Consider the following 17334-nt stretch of genomic DNA (forward strand, 5'->3'; position numbering starts at 1 on the left):
TGTGCCTGAATGAGAAATAAGCTTTTTGCCCCCCCTCTCTTTACATACAAAACATTTTTGCTTAATTAGGCTGCAGGTCTTGAAGGGTTATTTATGTTTTCCTTACCGAATCAAGTTCCTGAAAATGACTCGTTCCAACTTCAAGTTTAGGTTTCAGTTTTCCGTTTAATGCGAGCCCAATTCAACACACATGCGGCTGCTGATTGAAGCGTCTCCCGCTGAATCGCCGCAAAGCATGTCACAAAAACCGCAGAGGACAAAAAGCTCTAAATTAGTGTCATTTGCTGCTTTTAGAACTTAACATTCTGCCTCGTCATTTCATCGGCTACGGTTACTTGCTGATTGATGCTCCCGACTCGTTCAGTTTCAGCTTCCACTATGCGCTGCGCTCTTAATAGACTCCAGCACACGACTTGATTTGTGTACATGTGAATCCCGCGGGACCCGTTCGGCCGCTACAGTTTGCAGGAAAAGCAGATGAGACGAGTAAATCTCCGGGCCTCGCTGTGGGGAGCCATCTTTGTTGCGGGTCGGGGTCTGTGTGCAGAAAAACCCCTCAGGATGGCGGCACTGACCTGAGATTTTTTGTCGGATCGCTCGACCTCGCGGTACGAGCTTTGCTTTGACGGTAGAGACAAACTGCCCCCAGATCAGCGGCTTATTCAGAGACAATTTATGCACACGCTACCAAGTTGAAAACCTTTGAGTTTGACCTTTGTGGGACACTTAACAGATGACGCTGGTAAATAATTGATTTTGCATGATGGAAGCGAAGAGTTAAGAAGGAAGTTCTCTGATCATCTTTCACAGGCTGTGCTCCTCAGCCGTGATGGCCAATACCTGCTGACAGGCGGCGACGGAGGCGTAGTATCTGTTTGGCAGGTCCACAACCTCAAACAGCTGTTCACCTATCCGGGCTGTGACGCAGGAATCCGCTCCATGGCCATGTCACATGACCAAAGGTAACACGCTCAAACAAAAGCACATGCATATATACAACAGTGGCTATATTTATTTGAAGTTTGCTCACTTGGACAAAAACGAACAGTCTCTAGCTTTGATGGTAGTTTCATTTTAATGGAGAGAGACAGAATACTAACCAAAACTTTAGAAAAGACACATCGCATAAGAGTTATAAATTGATTTGCATGTCATTGAGTAAAATAACTATTTGATCTCCAAGCAAAACATGACTCACTACTTAGTGGAGAACCTCTTGGTGGCAATCACAGCAGTAGGATGTTTCTTGTGGTTGGTCACACGTCTCTTGGGGGTTTCTTTGCTGCTGCTTAGCAGCTCAAAGTTTCAACTCCTTCCAGAGATTTTCTAAAGGACTGAAGTCTGACAATCGGCTGACTACTCCATGACCCTGATGTGCTTCTTCTTTAGCCACTCCTTGGTTGTCTTGGTGATATGTTTTGGGTCATTGTCATGCTGGACGACCCATTCACTACCCATCATCAAGTGTTCTGGCTGAGGGAAGGAGATTAAAACATTTTATGGTACATGGCCCCATCCAGTCCCTTAGTACAGTGAAGTAGTTGTTAAGCCCCAAAGCATTATGGGTCCACCTCTGTGCTGAACTGTGAGGATGGTGTTCTTTGGGCTGTACTCCACATGAGTTTTCAAATTTTTTCTGTTTTCAAGTAGTTGTCCCCTACTCACCAAGCGTCTTGTAGCCCACGTAGCCTTGTGCAGGTCTACAATCTTGCCCCTGACGTCCTTTGACAGCTCTTTGGTCTCACCCACGGTGGTGGAGAGGTTTTAATGGAAGAAATTGATTCTGTGGACAGGTGTGCTTCATACACATAACTAGTTGAAGTCAGGCGTATGTGTAATTGATGGCTTGATTGTAATTTGTAGGAACCAGAGTTCTGGTTAGTTTGTAGAGGATCAAATACTTATTTCACTCAATATGATGTATAACTTTTGTGTAACGTCTCTTTCTAGATTTCTGGTTGATTTTCTGTTTCTCTCCATTAAAATTAAAAAGGTTAGAAACTGTGTTTTTGGAAGTGAGCAAACTTACAAAATTAAAATTTCCTCCACTTCAAGAGAGCAGGCAAACCATTAAGCTCACCTTCACGGCCTCATGATGTTCCCTCCTAACATTCCTCAGGTGCATCATAACCGGCATGGCGTCCGGAAGCATTGTCCTCTTCTACAACGACTTCAACAGGTGGCATCACGAGTACCAGACCCGATACTGAGGGGGAAATCAGCAGCGACTTGACTGACAAGAGTTGAGGTGGGGGCGGGGGAAATCCAAACTGTTGCAAGTGTGAACTCTTATCAAAAGCACTATTCTGTCTATATCCTGATATCCTGAATGTAACGAAAGAAGGAAAAAACCCCAACATGTCCTGTTATTGCAAAAGAATCAAACTATTTTTAAAAAGGGCATTGCTATATTTTGTAGATCAGATAGAAAATTTTCATACCAGTCTTAGGGTGGGGGTTACGTTACTTTACGGTTAAAAACAAATCTATTTTTAGCTGTAAGAGTCTATTTTCTTCTCAAAATAAGAAACGAGGGATTTGTGGGAAGTTGGTGAGAATCATTTCTCTGTGACGTAAAAATCCAAATATTTGTGTACTTTAGGGTGAATGATTTTTTTTCTGTAGGTGTGTATGTGGTGAATAAATATGAAGCTGTCATTCATTTTAACATGCTTTTCCTGTTTTGGCAACACAGCACATAGACATAAAGTGTTTGAGTAGATGAAGCACAGGAAGATATTGAAGAGGGAATATACATTTATATAAATAACTATATATAAAATGTTTAAATGTAGTCCTCCATATTTAAAATTTTTACTCCCTCTGTACCTCCGTACTTGCTGAGAGATTACGTTTGCGTGCATGGCTCACTACTCATAAAACATCAGTGCAACCTCTTTGCGTTATTTAATACTTTGAACATCAAAAACATAAAACTTACTCTGTAATGTTAAAATCTGCTTTCAGCTCCTTTTAAGATTTATATCCTTTATGACTGAGTAAGCAGTGAATCTCGTTTTATTTTCCCCCCGTGCTAAAATCAAGAGCTGAGGATTCAGCTCAAACCACCTCAGCACAGAGTCCACTTTGAGTCTAGTCTCCAAAGCAGCAGATGAGCAGTGAAAGCTGGAGCAGCGAGGGGGAGGGACTTACCATTTCCATCTTTTCCTCTCTTTTCATCACAGAATGAGTGATCGATGTGATTCAATACTTAAATGCTAATCACACAGATTCTTTTGATCTTTAGACAGTCGTCCTCTTTGATTTTCAGGAAGCATTCCTTTCTTTAAAGTTGCATTTCTAAAATGGTTTGAATCTCCAGCAACACGGGAGCTACTTTTATCAACCAATCCTTTTTTTTTCTTCCAATCAGTTTGGAGTGTTTTTGTGTGATGAGTTCTGACAATAAAATGGAATTTTATAACCTGAATTGTCCTTTGGTGTATCTTTTATAAGGTGTGACTGAGCCCCCCCTAGTGGTAACCCACACATCCAACACAAAAACAAATACTAATTTCAAGTCTTTATTGCAGAACTGCTCTAAAATAGTGGGACATTAAAAGCAACCACTCTGTGCCTCATAAAAACCACTGATACATTTGCTCTTCTCATACAGTTTTTGCTTTACAAACTGTTAAAGCATGAAAATCTACTTTGACTACATATACAGTACATTGGAGAAAAATTAGGCCATGTAGCAACTTGAATTTGCGAACAGAAAGTATTCATGCAGTGAAAAGACCGGTGCTAAACCAGCGGAGGATTTGGCTCTGCTGACAACAGCTGTGGAGTTAAGAACGAGGACAAAACAGGTCACTTTATTTGTTTTTATGCTGCAGAGAGTGAGATCTGGTTTTGATGAAGGTAATCTATAAGCTGTTGGCCAGTGATCGAGTCCAAACTCAATAATCATAACAGGATAATCATTCCTTTAAATCCAACAGAACATGTAGTTTTACTCTCACTGGACACTTTTTTAGGTACACCTTACTAGTTGGACATTCACACCTACAGGCACCAATTTAAGAATCATTAACCTAACACCACTAACTGCATGTCTTTGGACTGTGGGAGGAAGCCAGAGTACTGGGAGAGATCCCCCACAGACACAGAAAGGCCTGGGCCCTTTGGAATCAAACTTGGGACCTTCTTGCTGTGAGGCAACAGTGCTAACCACTGCGCCACCATCAGTTTAGCTTTTATCGTTTGAAAATGTTTCATTTTACTTTAGTTTTGATGAGTTCCAGGGTTACTTTTAGTTTTTTAAATTATTATTGTACAGTATGGAGGGCATATTTTTCTCGTCATTAAAAAAAATAAATAATTTTTTTTAAGCAGTTGAAACTCATCCAGAGTCTCAAACACGTCCATTAATACCACATCAGGCAAGATGTAATATTTTTTTTTAACCAGACTAACAAATACTAAATCTAAAGACCCCTTCTATATAATTTTGTTTAAATTAATTTTCAAAATTTTAGTTCAGTTAACTATAATAACCTCGGCTGGTACTAAAGAGCCTAAAATAAATAAACCCCCACACCATTACGCCACCACACGGGGCAGGATGGATCCATGCCATGTTGTTTATATCAAGCGGAAAATCAAGACTCAAACCTGACAAAGTGTCAATTGCAGCAGTTTAACAGGTGTACCTAACAAAGTGGCCATTGAGTGTGCGTAGCTCATGACATAGTGGTGACCAGAGAGAATATAACAGCAAGTATGTTTTTCCTGTACAGTACCAGTCACGTCTGAGAGCCATTTGTATTGAGAGTTTCAGTTCATTAAAAGTTACCGTGCAGTTCGGTTTAACATCTGTTGCATCTTTCTTCTCTTTACATGTACTCACAGCTGTAGTTCAGCACACTACATACAAATAAAGCGTATGAGTGAAAGTTGCAGTCGTCTACTCAAACAAAGAGACTTTAATGACTCAAATACACATGTGGAGTACATTACTTTCCTTCAGTAGTGCCTGGACATGCAATGACCTTTAGCTAGTTGTTTTTAGATGTCCATCACACGTCTGTCTCCAGTCCATCATGAAGGGTAGAATTATACTTTGTGCTCACAAAAAAAAAAAAAATTGATTTTATGCTTCTTTTTCCAAACAGTTCCAGTTACAGGGTGCTGCTGTGAGTAGAAACACTGTAACCAGCACTCTGTTTATAACTAACATTGGCTAATAAATCTAAGGAGTTGAGAATTGATAAAGAGAATAGATGAGCAGAAGAGGAAACTTTTCATCTTAAAACAGCAATTTTTCTAAGACTATTTTTGCAGCATTTCTCACTTTTGGAAGAATTGCAGAACACAATATTTGGCGAACTGCTGCACTAGAGGTCATTTGGATGTTACTGTAGACGTAGCTTCAAAATTGTGTGTGAACAGTCATTTCTTTCAAATTTAGCAGATCTGATGATTCCCAATTTTACACTCAAACACATACGTGGACCTAAGCTGTTTAAAACACTCTCTGACTCCTTAGCCATGGGCTACTTTGGCAGATATCACCTTTACTTTGTCAACACACTGCATACAATGCATGAAATTGTCAATTGGCCACTATCATCAGGATGACTTTACTACAGGTAGACAGTCTAGCAAATTTGGGACTTCGATATGGTGAAGTGATTGAAAAACGCATACAGAATCACACACAGTAGCCTCTCTAGGAGTTTGCTATGCATTTGTACTGAATAACCCTTTAAAAGGGGGCCCTGGTGAATCCAAAACAAGAAATCTGACTAAGTAGTGTATGAATTCAAAAGACGAACCACTCAGAAGAACGATATTCAGTTCATTCCCTTTCAACATCCTCAATTAATAAATAAAAACATATATACAATCAACAGAGTACAGAAAATGCCTCATATCCTTTAGACATTAAAGCAATGTCTAAAGCGGGAAAAGAATATGAGGAGAAAAAGCATGGTCACAGCGGTCACTGGCTCAGTTTACATCTACCAGGAAATGCTAATTGAGATGTTTCATCCTATGGTTTCTGTTTCTGTTTGTGGGAAAAAGGAGACGTGGGGATAATAGTGTTTAGAGCTTCTCCATAAGTTCTTCGGCTGTTAAAGGGATGGGAGAAGAAGGGCAAAAAGGAGAGGGCGGGGTGGTGGATCTCAGAGGTGTGGAAGGAGGAGAGGGAAACAGGGTTGGATGGATAGGTGAGGGGGAGGAAGGCTCACATTTTGTTGGGGATGAGAGAGGGAATAACACAACGGGCTGGATCGGGGAGACAGTGGGTGAGGAAGGCTGAGATGCTGCTTGTTTGGTAGGACAAGCAGAGGGAGCATTTGTGGCCAGTTCGGTCGGAGATGCCAGGGAAGGATGGGAGATGGGTGCAGAGGGAGCTATGCATGCGAGAACAGCAGGAGGACACGAGGGTGAGGTAGACTCTAAAGACGAGCAGGGGGCAGCAGTTGGGGAGGTTTCTATTTGTGGCGGAGAAGAAATGAGCAAAGAGTTGATGGGACAAGTTTCAACAGAGGGTGAAGGAGAAAACTGAAGTGAACTTAAAAGATTAGAGGTGGGCAGGTCAAGCTTAGCAGCTAATGTGTGGCTGTCATTCGGAGAATCGGAGTGGGGAGGTGTAGATTTGGACGTAGTATCGGGCCTAGCAGTTTCTGTTGAAGCCAGCTCGTTAGATTCGGGTACTTTGGCAAATGGTGACGCCGACTGGTCCGGAAGAGCAGATGGGACTTCAGTGCCATGCAACAGGGGTGAACATGGCACCGCTTGTGGGCCTGGACAACAACGGGCCGTGAGCTGAAGGGTCTCCTTATCTAGCGCTGTGTTCTGGAGGAACAAAACAAACCATCAGCTTGACGCGCGTGCATCCAGCAACATCAGTCAGAACAGAAAGAGATACTGCGGGTTGATCTCAGGAAATCATATTCATTTAGCATAAATAATCCTTCTGTGTTTGTTTATCTTTTTTTCAGAACTACTGACCCAGCTTTTAGTGAGTAAACAAAATGAATGAATAAATAAGCTAATGGAAATAAATGGACACAAAAAAACTGAAAGATGTTCACCAAAAGAAAGTATGCTTTGCACAGAAGAACGAGAAGAAAACCACATCAAAGTGCTACTCTATGTACAGACGAAGGGCAAATGAGAAAGGGAACTTTTACTTTGTACGGAGGCCTAATGGTTCACTTTTACATAAATCAACCAAAATTACACGTACTTGAGAATACTTTTAAGACAAAACTAGTAAATGTAACGTTCCTCACTTGCCCTTTTGCTGAATCTCAGCAGCAGAACAGACGAGGCGTAGCATCGTGTTAGTACATACCATTGCCTTGGAGCTAAATCAGAGGGACGAAAAGCAGGAAGGTGGCGGGGGAGGTGGGGAAGAAGCAAAAAAGGGACAGAGACTAGTCTTACTCACAGCTTCACAAAGAAAAGTCAACACAACAAGCATGACAGCCGGTGGACAGTTGTTCCAGCTCAGTGCTGCTGCGGCGTTTCAAGTCAAACTACTCCAAACCAAAAGGCTCCTTCAGAGGACTGACGTGGAACAAACTGTGAAACCTTCTGTAAAAGGGTTAGTGTCAGCGAGTGCTGCATAACAATCAGAGGACTGAGTGGATTAAATGTGGATTTAGTTTTAAAAGAAAAGCCTGTAATCACTCCAGATTTTTTTAAATTGTTATCACTGTCAACAAATCCCAGTGAAATAACTCAATCAGTAAACTGTTGTTTAAGGTCTGTTGCTGGGTGAGAGATCACCGACTCCCATACCTCACATACCTCAGAGTGAAATGTGGAAGTTAAAGAACTGAGCACAGTTTTCTGAGCAGGAAGTTATAATAGATAAATTGTGACAGAAGAGTTAATAAATGATGATTATTAAATATCTTGATTTTTAGTTAATAATCTGGACAAACAAATGAAACTGTACAAAATATAAAACTAAATCCTTTGGAGAAAATAAACGGCCAATCGTTTGGCTAAAGGCATTGCTGGAAGTTAAGTGTTCGGATTAATAAAAACACCATTAGGCAGTTTAATAAGAGTACATGCAGAGACTGTATATAAACGATGGATATAGTTTACAGGTGAGTTTTGTTACTGTTTGTTTGTTTTTTAATAGCGGATACGGTGGATTATTTCAAAAAGACATCTGCTTGCATAAAACGCCCCTTCACATACAACGTGACGACGGCTCCATGCCGCTCTGCAACTTTGGCTTAGTGTTGAACTTTGACCGTGGCGTGCTGTGACATACGTTCCAGATCAAACTAGGAAAAAGACTTGCGGAGCAGCGCATGTATGACCCCAATTCCCCAAAAGTTGGGTTGGTATGTCAAACATAAATTATAATGGAATCATAGAAATCTCATCAGAGAACACAAAAATGTTTTAACTGAGACACTTTGCTCGTTCCATAAATTTTATTCCAGCAACGTGTCTGAAAACAGTTGAGAGTAACAAAATCCTGGAGAAGTAAGTGCTACTAAACAGAAACAGCTAGAGGAACGTTTTAGAACTAACTAGGTTCATTTGCATGAGGTCAGTAATGTGACTGGGAACAGATGATTATGATATACACAACTGTATAACTAATGACGACTTATTCAAGTGGGCCAAACGTATTCTACACTTGTGTTATTCTAAACACGGATGCTATAATTAGTTACCATGCTGGAGCAAAATGTTAATATTCCCTTTTTCTTTTAAACAAATGCATCATTGTCCGTCTCTGCGGCAGCTTTGCTAAAAGAAGTGCTCGTCCATTTAATAAGACATCACTGGGTGTTTTTAAAAAGTTGGATTTGTAGACAACAAAGACATCACAGAACAATCTGGCCCTATTTCTTTAAAATGCGCAAATGGAGTCTTACATCCAAGCCATAAAGACACTTTGAATCCTTCTCTGCAACTACGACTTTGTGCCGGCACACTTCCAAAGCTCTTCCTCAAGGTGGCGCCAGACTATCAAAAATGGGAATGACTGCTAAGCAGCCAATCATTGATTTATTAGATCAGCAGTTACAGAAAGTTGACTTTAAGACAAATGTGATGACTGACATAATAAATACAGAGAAGGAGGCAAACTGCATTGCGCTAGCAGTATAAACATGCTTTTAAAACCTCAGTGACAGTATGATCCAACCCCCCCCCACCCCAAAAAAACGAGAAAAAACAACATTTTTATTTCAATCATATTATATAAAAGTTGTGACCAGCACAAAAGGAGCTGAATGTGAATAAAAGGAGCAGAATGACACATGTGCAGAGAGTCAGGGGGTTAAATCCAGGACACAGTGTTAGTGAGTGCAGTCACTGCAGCTGGCAGCCCAAGAAGTGGAACAGGGGGCCGGAGAATGAAGCAGGAAGGAAGGGAAAGGGAGGGTGAGACGGGAGGGTGAGGAGGGAGACTGGGGTGTGGGGATGGGAGTTGTTGTAGATGGAGGAAGAGTGTGAGCGGAAGGGTGATAGCTGGAGAGGATGACGGGAGTTAAGAGGGGCGGTGGTAAGAAGTGTGTACCCAGCTCTCAGCTCCAGGCGTCCCCTGTGGTCCTGGGTCAGGTGTGAGGGAGGGGTGAGGATGAGGGTGGAGGAAGAGCGTGGAGAGGAGGAGGAAGAGGAGGAGCCGAGGCCAGGGCCCGCAATTACACCTCAAACTGTCAAATGAGATTTACAACAGAATGAGGCTTGGAGTGCCAAATCAAATTTCTAATCAAAGACAACTTCTCCTTCCTCCACCCCCACCATCCTGCTTTCACTTTAGACAGACGAAGAGAGACTGTGCTCAGCTGATGGGTGGTGTGACCTGATGAGGAGAGGAAGTCAAACTGTACAACAGGAAATGATGTAAATGAGGCTTGAAAGAGACAAGATGAAGAGCTGCCCATACTACGGGAATAAATTGTGTATTTCTGTCTCTGAAGTCTTAAGACTTATGACTTCATCTGCGTCTTCCTGGATGAACACGAGATCAGAAATTCTTGGCCCAGTGGTCAACTAAACCTTTGTTTAGCTAGGAGCGCAATCTTGTGTATTTGGGTCAAACATTCACAATCACGCAGTAAATGCTTGGAAAAGGGCCTGACATGTTCATCCCACTGCAGGCTCCGGGTCACTTACAACTAAACCCACACCAAGACATCAGTATTGCTGATTTAGATTTAGGAGATTGTTGAAAGGTAATCTCATTACAGTTACAGGATTGAAAAAAAAACCCTGCAGAAATATGTAACAAATCATGTCTCGTTCCAGGTGCTTACCATGATGACTGACACCCCGGCTGTGGTGGTGCTGTGCTTTGGCGCGGTGTTAAAGTGCGTCTTCAGTTTACCTGTCACCTCCATCTTCATGTTATTCTCCATGATTGCATCATCCTTGGCACACACAAACACAGAATACTGAAATCCACACAGAAACAAATAACCACAGTCTCGGGCTGTGTTAATACAGATAGTGTTAGAGTACCGTGACCCATGGATGTGAGAGAACATCTTGTGCTGTGTATCGAGCCTCAGCGTTGACCTGCAGCATCTTTCCAATCAGCTCCTGCAACATTTCACAACACTAGATTAGTTCAGCATTAAAGATAAATTTCCTTTAGACTTAAAAGTCTTTTCGGGGGGTTTGGCCACCAGGCGGCAGTGTAACAAGAAATAAGTGCCAAATTGATATGTGACCGATGAAGCTGTTCTAGCAAACCCGTGGGCAGTGTTGCCAACTTAGCGACTTTATCGCTATGTTTAGCGAGTTTTCAGACCCCCTTAGCGACTTTTTTTTTCTAAAAAGCGTCTAGCGACAAATCTGGCGACTGTTTCTGGTGTTATTGGAAAATTATTTATGACGACTTTTTGACGTGAAAGCGCATATCGCTCTTCTCGACAAACAGCGAGTGCCGTGGGCAGGATAGTCCTCCCCCAGCTGCTATCAGGGCAGGAGATGTTCACACCTATGCTTCCAAACTGCAAATAAATCGCGCATGACTGGCAGTCAGTTCTTCTTTTACTGTTCTCTTTCATAGCATTTGTTTCGTGTCTCACTATGGGAACGCCTCCTGCGTGACCTCATCAGAAGCGCAAATACCATTACGCCAGCCCGCTAGGTGACGCCCATGTCAGGAGGGGCCAGTGCCTCCCTATATAATAGGCTGACATAGCATCAGATGTCATTCAAAAACCTCTTCTCGCTTCTCACAGAGGCCTGTAGACAACTGTGCTATTGGGTGCTAAAGCTAAACTGTCCACAGATTCGAGTGAACAACTCGGTCGCCGGGCGCTTTGTTCCCAGCTTTTCAGTTGTCCACTAGCATACAAGCAGCAGCAATACTGTTCTGTAGCTAGTGCAGGTGCCAAGTAGCAATACGTTCACCCAGGGAAGTAGCAATACTTTCCGAAAGCGAAGTAGCAATACTTTGCTAATAAAGGTACCCCTAGCTTCACCATCAGGTAGCAATACCCTTCGACGCTAGCGGTTTTACACATTAGGTAGCAATACCTGTAGAAAAGTAGCAACACTTTTCACCCCACGTTAGCGAGGAATAGCAATATTCTCCGCACTCAGTGTCAGTCTCGCTAACGTGCGCAACCCTCTAGCTAACCATGGCTACGACGGCCAACGAAGTTGCAAAACTCTGTCCTTGCGGCAAGAAGATGTCTGCCTGGGATACACACCCCGTGTGTGCGGCATGCCTGGGTTTATCTCACGCTCAGGCTGCCTTGACACCCGCACAAGACTGTATCCACTGCGCGGCTTTCCCACGCAAACTAATCCGCCGCAGGCTAGCTCGCCAGGCTAACCTATCGGGTGGCGACCCTTTGCTGTGTGAGGCTGCTGCGGCGCAAGGAGAAACTGAGATGCTCGATGATTTGGCCGCAACGCCAGGGCCGAGCTGGGCAGAGGCAGACCCTCAGCCCATCGCGACCGCTTTCCCGTCGCTGGAGGCACACGGAGATCGTGTGTTTTTCCCCGATGCTGGAGTCACCTGGGGAGGAGATGCTAACGAGGACGGAGATGAGTCGGCTGACTCGGAGCTCCTGCTGTCTGACGATGGCGAGGAGGAAGATTCCACCTCCTTGGTTAGCATCAGCTGGGCTGCAAAGCCCTCGGCTACCGGCGAGGTTGAAAAACCGACACCGCCGTCTCCCCTGGATCTCGACATGCAGGACATGTGCAAGCGCGCAGCCGCTAGGCTCAACATCCCGTGGCCCGCCATACAAACAGAGGTTGTAAAGTCTCGTTTTGACGGTAAGAAATTGCCGAAGGCGAAAAAGACGGGGAAGCATGTGTTGCCTGTTTTCCCTGAGCTACTCGATGAGATAGCGGTGATGTGGAAAGCAAAACCTTACAGCGAGAAACACCCCATCGTGGGGAGCTCCCTGCTGGATTGTGAGGGGATGGAGTCTATCGGCCTCCGCCAGATGCCACAAGTGGAGCCGTTGGTAGCGAGCCATCTTCACCCGAAGACGTCTCTGTCCTCATCGGCCCCGTCTCTCCCCTCCAAAGCAGACCGCTTCCAGTCTAGCCTTACAGATAAGTGCTACAAGGCAGCGGCTCTGTCAGTAAGAGCCCACAACGCCTCCTCAATGCTAATGGCTTACCAAGCTGAGCTAGAAGAGGACATGACAACTAAACCAGATACCACAGTGTGGGAAGAAATCTGTGTTATAACTGACCACGTCCTCCGCCTCCACAAGGTAGCCATACAGGCTACTGGGAGAGCCATGGGCCTCATGGTTCTTCAGGAGCGAGCACGCTGGCTCGCGCTCACCAACCTGACGACCAAGGAAAAAAGAGGAACTCCTCGACACCCCTGTCGTCCCTCACGGTCTCTTCGGTGCGGCTGTTACATCCATGCAGAAGAGATGTGAGGAGAAAAAGAGAGACGATGAGGCTCTGAAACTCTGCCTGCCGAGGAGGGCCCAGCACGCCACCCCAGCAGCACCGCGCCAGTCATTCGCGGAGGCAGCGTCTCGCCCGGTCCCCGCTTTCAGGATTCCCAAAGTGCCTAAGACGCAGGCAGCCCCCGAGGCTGCCGGGGCCCCTAAGAATCCATGGACTCGGAAGCAGTCTCCCCAGGCCAGACCTCAAGCGGTCCCTCCTCCCCCCACTGCCGCGACCGTGGGGAGGAAGAAGCGGCCGGCCTGACAGCCTCTCCTCTAGGCGGGAGCGAACCCAGTTTCCCCCTTCATGGGCCGCCCTGCCGCCTCCCAGCTCCGTTCCAGTGCAAGTTCAACGGGACATGTTCCACACAGAGTTCTTAACTCGGGCCGGCGTTCCTGTCACCGGACCCGCCAGAGGGAAAGAGAGCCTAAGTTCACAGTATTGTTTCACTGGCACTTATTTCGTGCATTCTGTATTAAAAAAAGCCCCAACACGCGCATCCAGGCAGTTTGCCGAGGGCGCTGTCGAGTGTTGCAAAACACATGAAAAAAAAAAATGTTGAAAAACAGAGCAACGTCTGCCATAACGCAGCCCGTGGAGACTCTCGTTTCCACGGCTGTGATGATGCAGATGAGCCCGTCACCTCGCTCGCCTGTGACAGAGGTGACGGGACGCCAAAATGGCGTATGGTTCACGCTGCATCCACAAGGGGGCGCCAAAACGCCATCTTCGGTGGAGTGGCCAGTGAGCCCTCTGTCTCTCCACATGAAGAGCTGGGCCACCTGCACTCAGTCAGCATGGGTGCTGAGGACATTGGAATAGGGCTACAGGCTGCAATTCAGTGTCACTCCACCACATTTCAAAGAAATAGTTTACTTTCGTGCTCTGGGCGAGTATGCCAGTTTTCTCTTGGAGGAAATTTCCACCTTGAGAGACAAAGGAGCTATAAGAGTTGTCCCTCCCGAGGAAATGCACAGCGGGCAGTGGCCCCGCTCATGGAAAAGAGCGCTGGGTGGACTCGCAGGGACTGGACCCTCACCGAGACGGCCACCGTCGCGTGAGAGTCTCTGCAGGCTGTTCACTCGCTCTCCACGAGTGGAAGAGGCCAGGTTTCTTGTCTCTTTCGGGCTGGGGGGCCACCCACGAGGGCAGAACAGTGAATGGGGAATGGGGCCCTCACATGCGCTCCACCCGCATAAACTGTCTGGAACTGCTGGCGGTTCATCTGACGCTAAAACACTTTCTCCCTTGGCTGAGGGGTCATCATGTTTTAGTGAGGTCGGACAATTCCACCGTTGTGGCCTACATCAACAGACAGGGGGGTCTGGGGTCCCCCAAGTTACACACACTGGCACACAGACTGATAGTCTGGAGCAGTGTCCACCTGCTGTCACTGAGAGCAGTTCACGTGCCGGGGATCTTGAACTTTGGAGCAGATCTTCTCTCCAGGGGCAACCCACTGTATGGGGATTGGAAGCTTCACCCAGAGGTGGTGAAGCAGATCTGGCTGCGATTCGGTCAGGCGACCGTGGACGTTTATGCATCCAGGGAGAAGGCCTCCCTGTTTTACTCGCTGCATGATCAGAGAGCTCCACTCGGGGTGGATGCTCTAGCTCACGAGTGGCCGAGAACCCTCCTCTATACTTTTCCCCCAGTGACCCTCATCTCTCCAACTTTGGCCAGAGTGAGGGAGAGAAGTCACTATATGATTCTGATAGCCCCGCACTGGCCAGGGAAGTACTGGCTGGCTGAGATTTTTCAGCAGCTGTGCGGCCCACCTTGGCCGTTACCACTACACAGAGACCTCCTGTCTCAGGCACAGGGGGAAATATTCCACCCCCACCCAGAGAGGCTAGCTCTATGGGCTTGGCCCGTGAGTGGTTTAACCTGAACATGAGCACAAATGGCGTGTGTTTGAAAGCTGGTGCTTAGAATCACAGGCCATCCCTTTTCAGTGCTCTGTGGCTGTGATTCTGTCATTTCTTCAGGCCCTGATTGATAAGGGTAAAGCCTTCTCCACCATCAAGGTGTATTTGGCAGCAATTTCAGCCTGCCATATTGGTTTTGAGGGAAAGACTGTTGGCCAGCATCCCTTAATATGCTGTTTCATGAAGGGTGCACGGCGTAAATTGCCTACGTCTAGGCCGTTGGCTCCATCGTGGGACCTTCCCACAGTGTTGGCTGCGCTCTCCTGTTGCCCATTTGAACCCCTGGAACAGGTTGAGTTAAAATTTCTGTCCTTGAAGACGGCTCTATTAATTGCTTTAGCTTCTGCTAAACGTGTGGGAGAGATCCACGCTCTCTCAGTGCATCAGTCATGCATTCAGTTCTCCTCGGATAATACGAGGGTCAGTATGCGGCTCAACCCTGCCTTTGTCCCGAAGGTTGTCGGCACATGTTCCCCTATAGAACTGCTGGCCTTTTGCCCACCGCCTCTCTCCTCAGAGGAGCAACAGTGGCTGCATACCTTGTGTCCAGTCCGTGCTTTGTGCATTTACACGGACCGAACCCGGAGTGTCAGACAAAGTGACCAGCTGTTCGTGTCCTGGGCTAAACCACATATGGGAAAGCCTGCGTCTAAACAGCGCCTCTCCCATTGGATAGTAGGAGCAATTGCCCTGGCCTATACTAGCAGGGGCCTTCAGCCCCCTGCTGGCTTACGTGCGCATTCCACTAGAGGTCTGGCAACCTCATGGGCTCTCTTTAGGGGGGTTTCTATTCAGGAGGTGTGTGCAGCTGCATGCTGGACCTCACCTCATACATTTGCTAGGTTTTACAGGTTAGATGTGACAGAGCCTAACCTAGCACATTCAGTCTTCAGTGCAGGTTCTTCCCGGGTGGGGGCCTCTCCCCTGTGAAGTGCTGTTGGGGACAGTTGTCTTCTTAACAGGCATGTCTGGCAATCCGGGAGTCAGTATTTCTCCCATAGTGAGACACGAAACGAATGCTATGAAAGAGAACTTAAGGTTATGTATATAACCCCGGTTCTCTGAGTAGCATGAGTGAGTGTCTCACCAGACCGCCCTCCTTGCTATGGAAGCGAGGAAGAGGTGGGCTTGTTTTGAATGACATCTGACGCTATGTCAGCCTATTATATAGGGAGGCACTGGCCCCTCCTGACATGGGCGTCACCTAGCCAGCCTGTAAGGGCTGGCGTAATGGTATTTGAGCTTCTGATGAGGTCACGCAGGAGGCGTTCCCATAGTGAGACACTCACTCATGCTACTCAGAGAACCGGGGTTATATACATAACCTTAAGTTATGTTGTTTTGAGGATCACAAGGTTTAAAACTACTTATAAACACACACACACACACACACACACACACACAGTAACTCCACTAGAGTGCCAATTTCAGGTCACTTTTGCCGGTCCAAGCCCGGATAGAGGAGTAGGGTTGGAATTGTGACATTAAAAAAAACAATAATTACTAAAAGAAATTTAATTTGTAGTTCTAAATAAATTCTAAATGCATTTAGGGCGTTTTTTTACTCACTTTATGTCTCTTCCACAATGTTATTTTTCTCGCCTACAACAGGTTACAATTACATTAGCATAACCGATCATGCAAATTAGGCGATGGCGCCATTTAGCGACTTCTAGCGACTTTTAGGACAGCCAATAGCGATTTTCCTTACTGAGGAGTTGGCAACACTACCCGCAGGCCAAAATCATCCATGTGCAGTTGCATTTCAGTCCATCTGATAAATACCAATGCACAGAATCAGGTGGGTGTATGCTTGAACTACTCAAGTGGACTTTGAGTTAAATTGAAAATTAAAGTGTGGAACAAGTATAAACTACAGCTCCTTGATGCTAGCTCAAAAAGTGAACCGATCTCCATAAACTCCTATGTCAAAATACGCAACTTTACAGCAAACAGAAACATGATCTACAGCATGTTGCAAAGAGCAGTTTTGGTCACTCTAGTTATTTTACCCCTTCATAGTAACTGTGCTTGATATTACTCACTGATTTAAACACTTTTAAATCTTAAAATTAAGTGTTAGTAAGGGTTGGCAGCTGCCCCTAGATGACTGCTAGTTAGCTTCTTGCTAGTAGCCTTTTGAGTATTTTTCTGTCATTATTTGACAACTAATATTGCTTAGAGTGCTGGTAATTGTACTAAAATACTGTGCAAGAAGTAAATTACAGGATTTTATGTACTATTAGCAGATATTTGTACCGGTCTCATGCATTTATACAATTTATGGATACACCATGCTAACCAAGCATGGTGATAACTGACAGCTTTATGCTATTTGTTTCTGGAGCAGTTTATCTGTTTTAACTGCTTTATTGGGAGGAAAATAAATAAATAAATATTATCTCAACAAAAAACTGGAAATGTATATTCCTGGCAAAGCTGGTTTCTGCATTGCAATAAACTATAAACATGTTCCTAAAAGAACCACTTTTTAAAATATAAATAATGACCATTTGTGCACATGTGCACTCACGAAGTCGCG

General features: G+C 45.2%; 2 protein-coding genes and 1 pseudogene across 10 annotated transcripts in view; 2 read left to right on the forward strand and 1 right to left on the reverse strand.

The window, feature by feature from the left end:
- The window catches only part of lrba (LPS-responsive vesicle trafficking, beach and anchor containing), a 176075-nt gene extending 172651 nt beyond the window's left edge, over positions 1–3424 (forward strand). For all 8 annotated transcript variants that reach the window (XM_087841692.1, XM_087841691.1, XM_087841693.1 and 5 more), the window contains 2 exons: positions 811–962; positions 2120–3424. In XM_087841692.1, the coding sequence (XP_087697818.1) occupies positions 811–962; positions 2120–2210 (243 nt within the window). In that variant the 3' untranslated portion in view covers positions 2211–3424. The remainder of the gene's footprint in view (positions 1–810; positions 963–2119) is intronic.
- A 96-nt stretch (positions 3425–3520) lies between these two features.
- Positions 3521–17334, reverse strand: part of dclk2a (doublecortin-like kinase 2a) — a 49910-nt gene continuing 36096 nt past the window's right edge. For both annotated transcript variants that reach the window (XM_087841700.1, XM_087841699.1), the window contains exons 15-17: positions 10453–10533; positions 10248–10361; positions 3521–6807 (exon numbers count right to left, since the gene is read on the reverse strand). In XM_087841700.1, coding sequence (XP_087697826.1) covers positions 6052–6807; positions 10248–10361; positions 10453–10533 — 951 coding nt within the window. In that variant the 3' untranslated portion in view covers positions 3521–6051. The remainder of the gene's footprint in view (positions 6808–10247; positions 10362–10452; positions 10534–17334) is intronic.
- LOC148102501 (uncharacterized) lies at positions 12356–13128 on the forward strand (annotated as a pseudogene).

This window comes from Neolamprologus brichardi, chromosome 6 (genome assembly GCF_056152115.1).
Source record: "Neolamprologus brichardi isolate AB-2024 chromosome 6, ASM5615211v1, whole genome shotgun sequence".
Classification (NCBI taxonomy): domain Eukaryota; kingdom Metazoa; phylum Chordata; class Actinopteri; order Cichliformes; family Cichlidae; genus Neolamprologus; species Neolamprologus brichardi.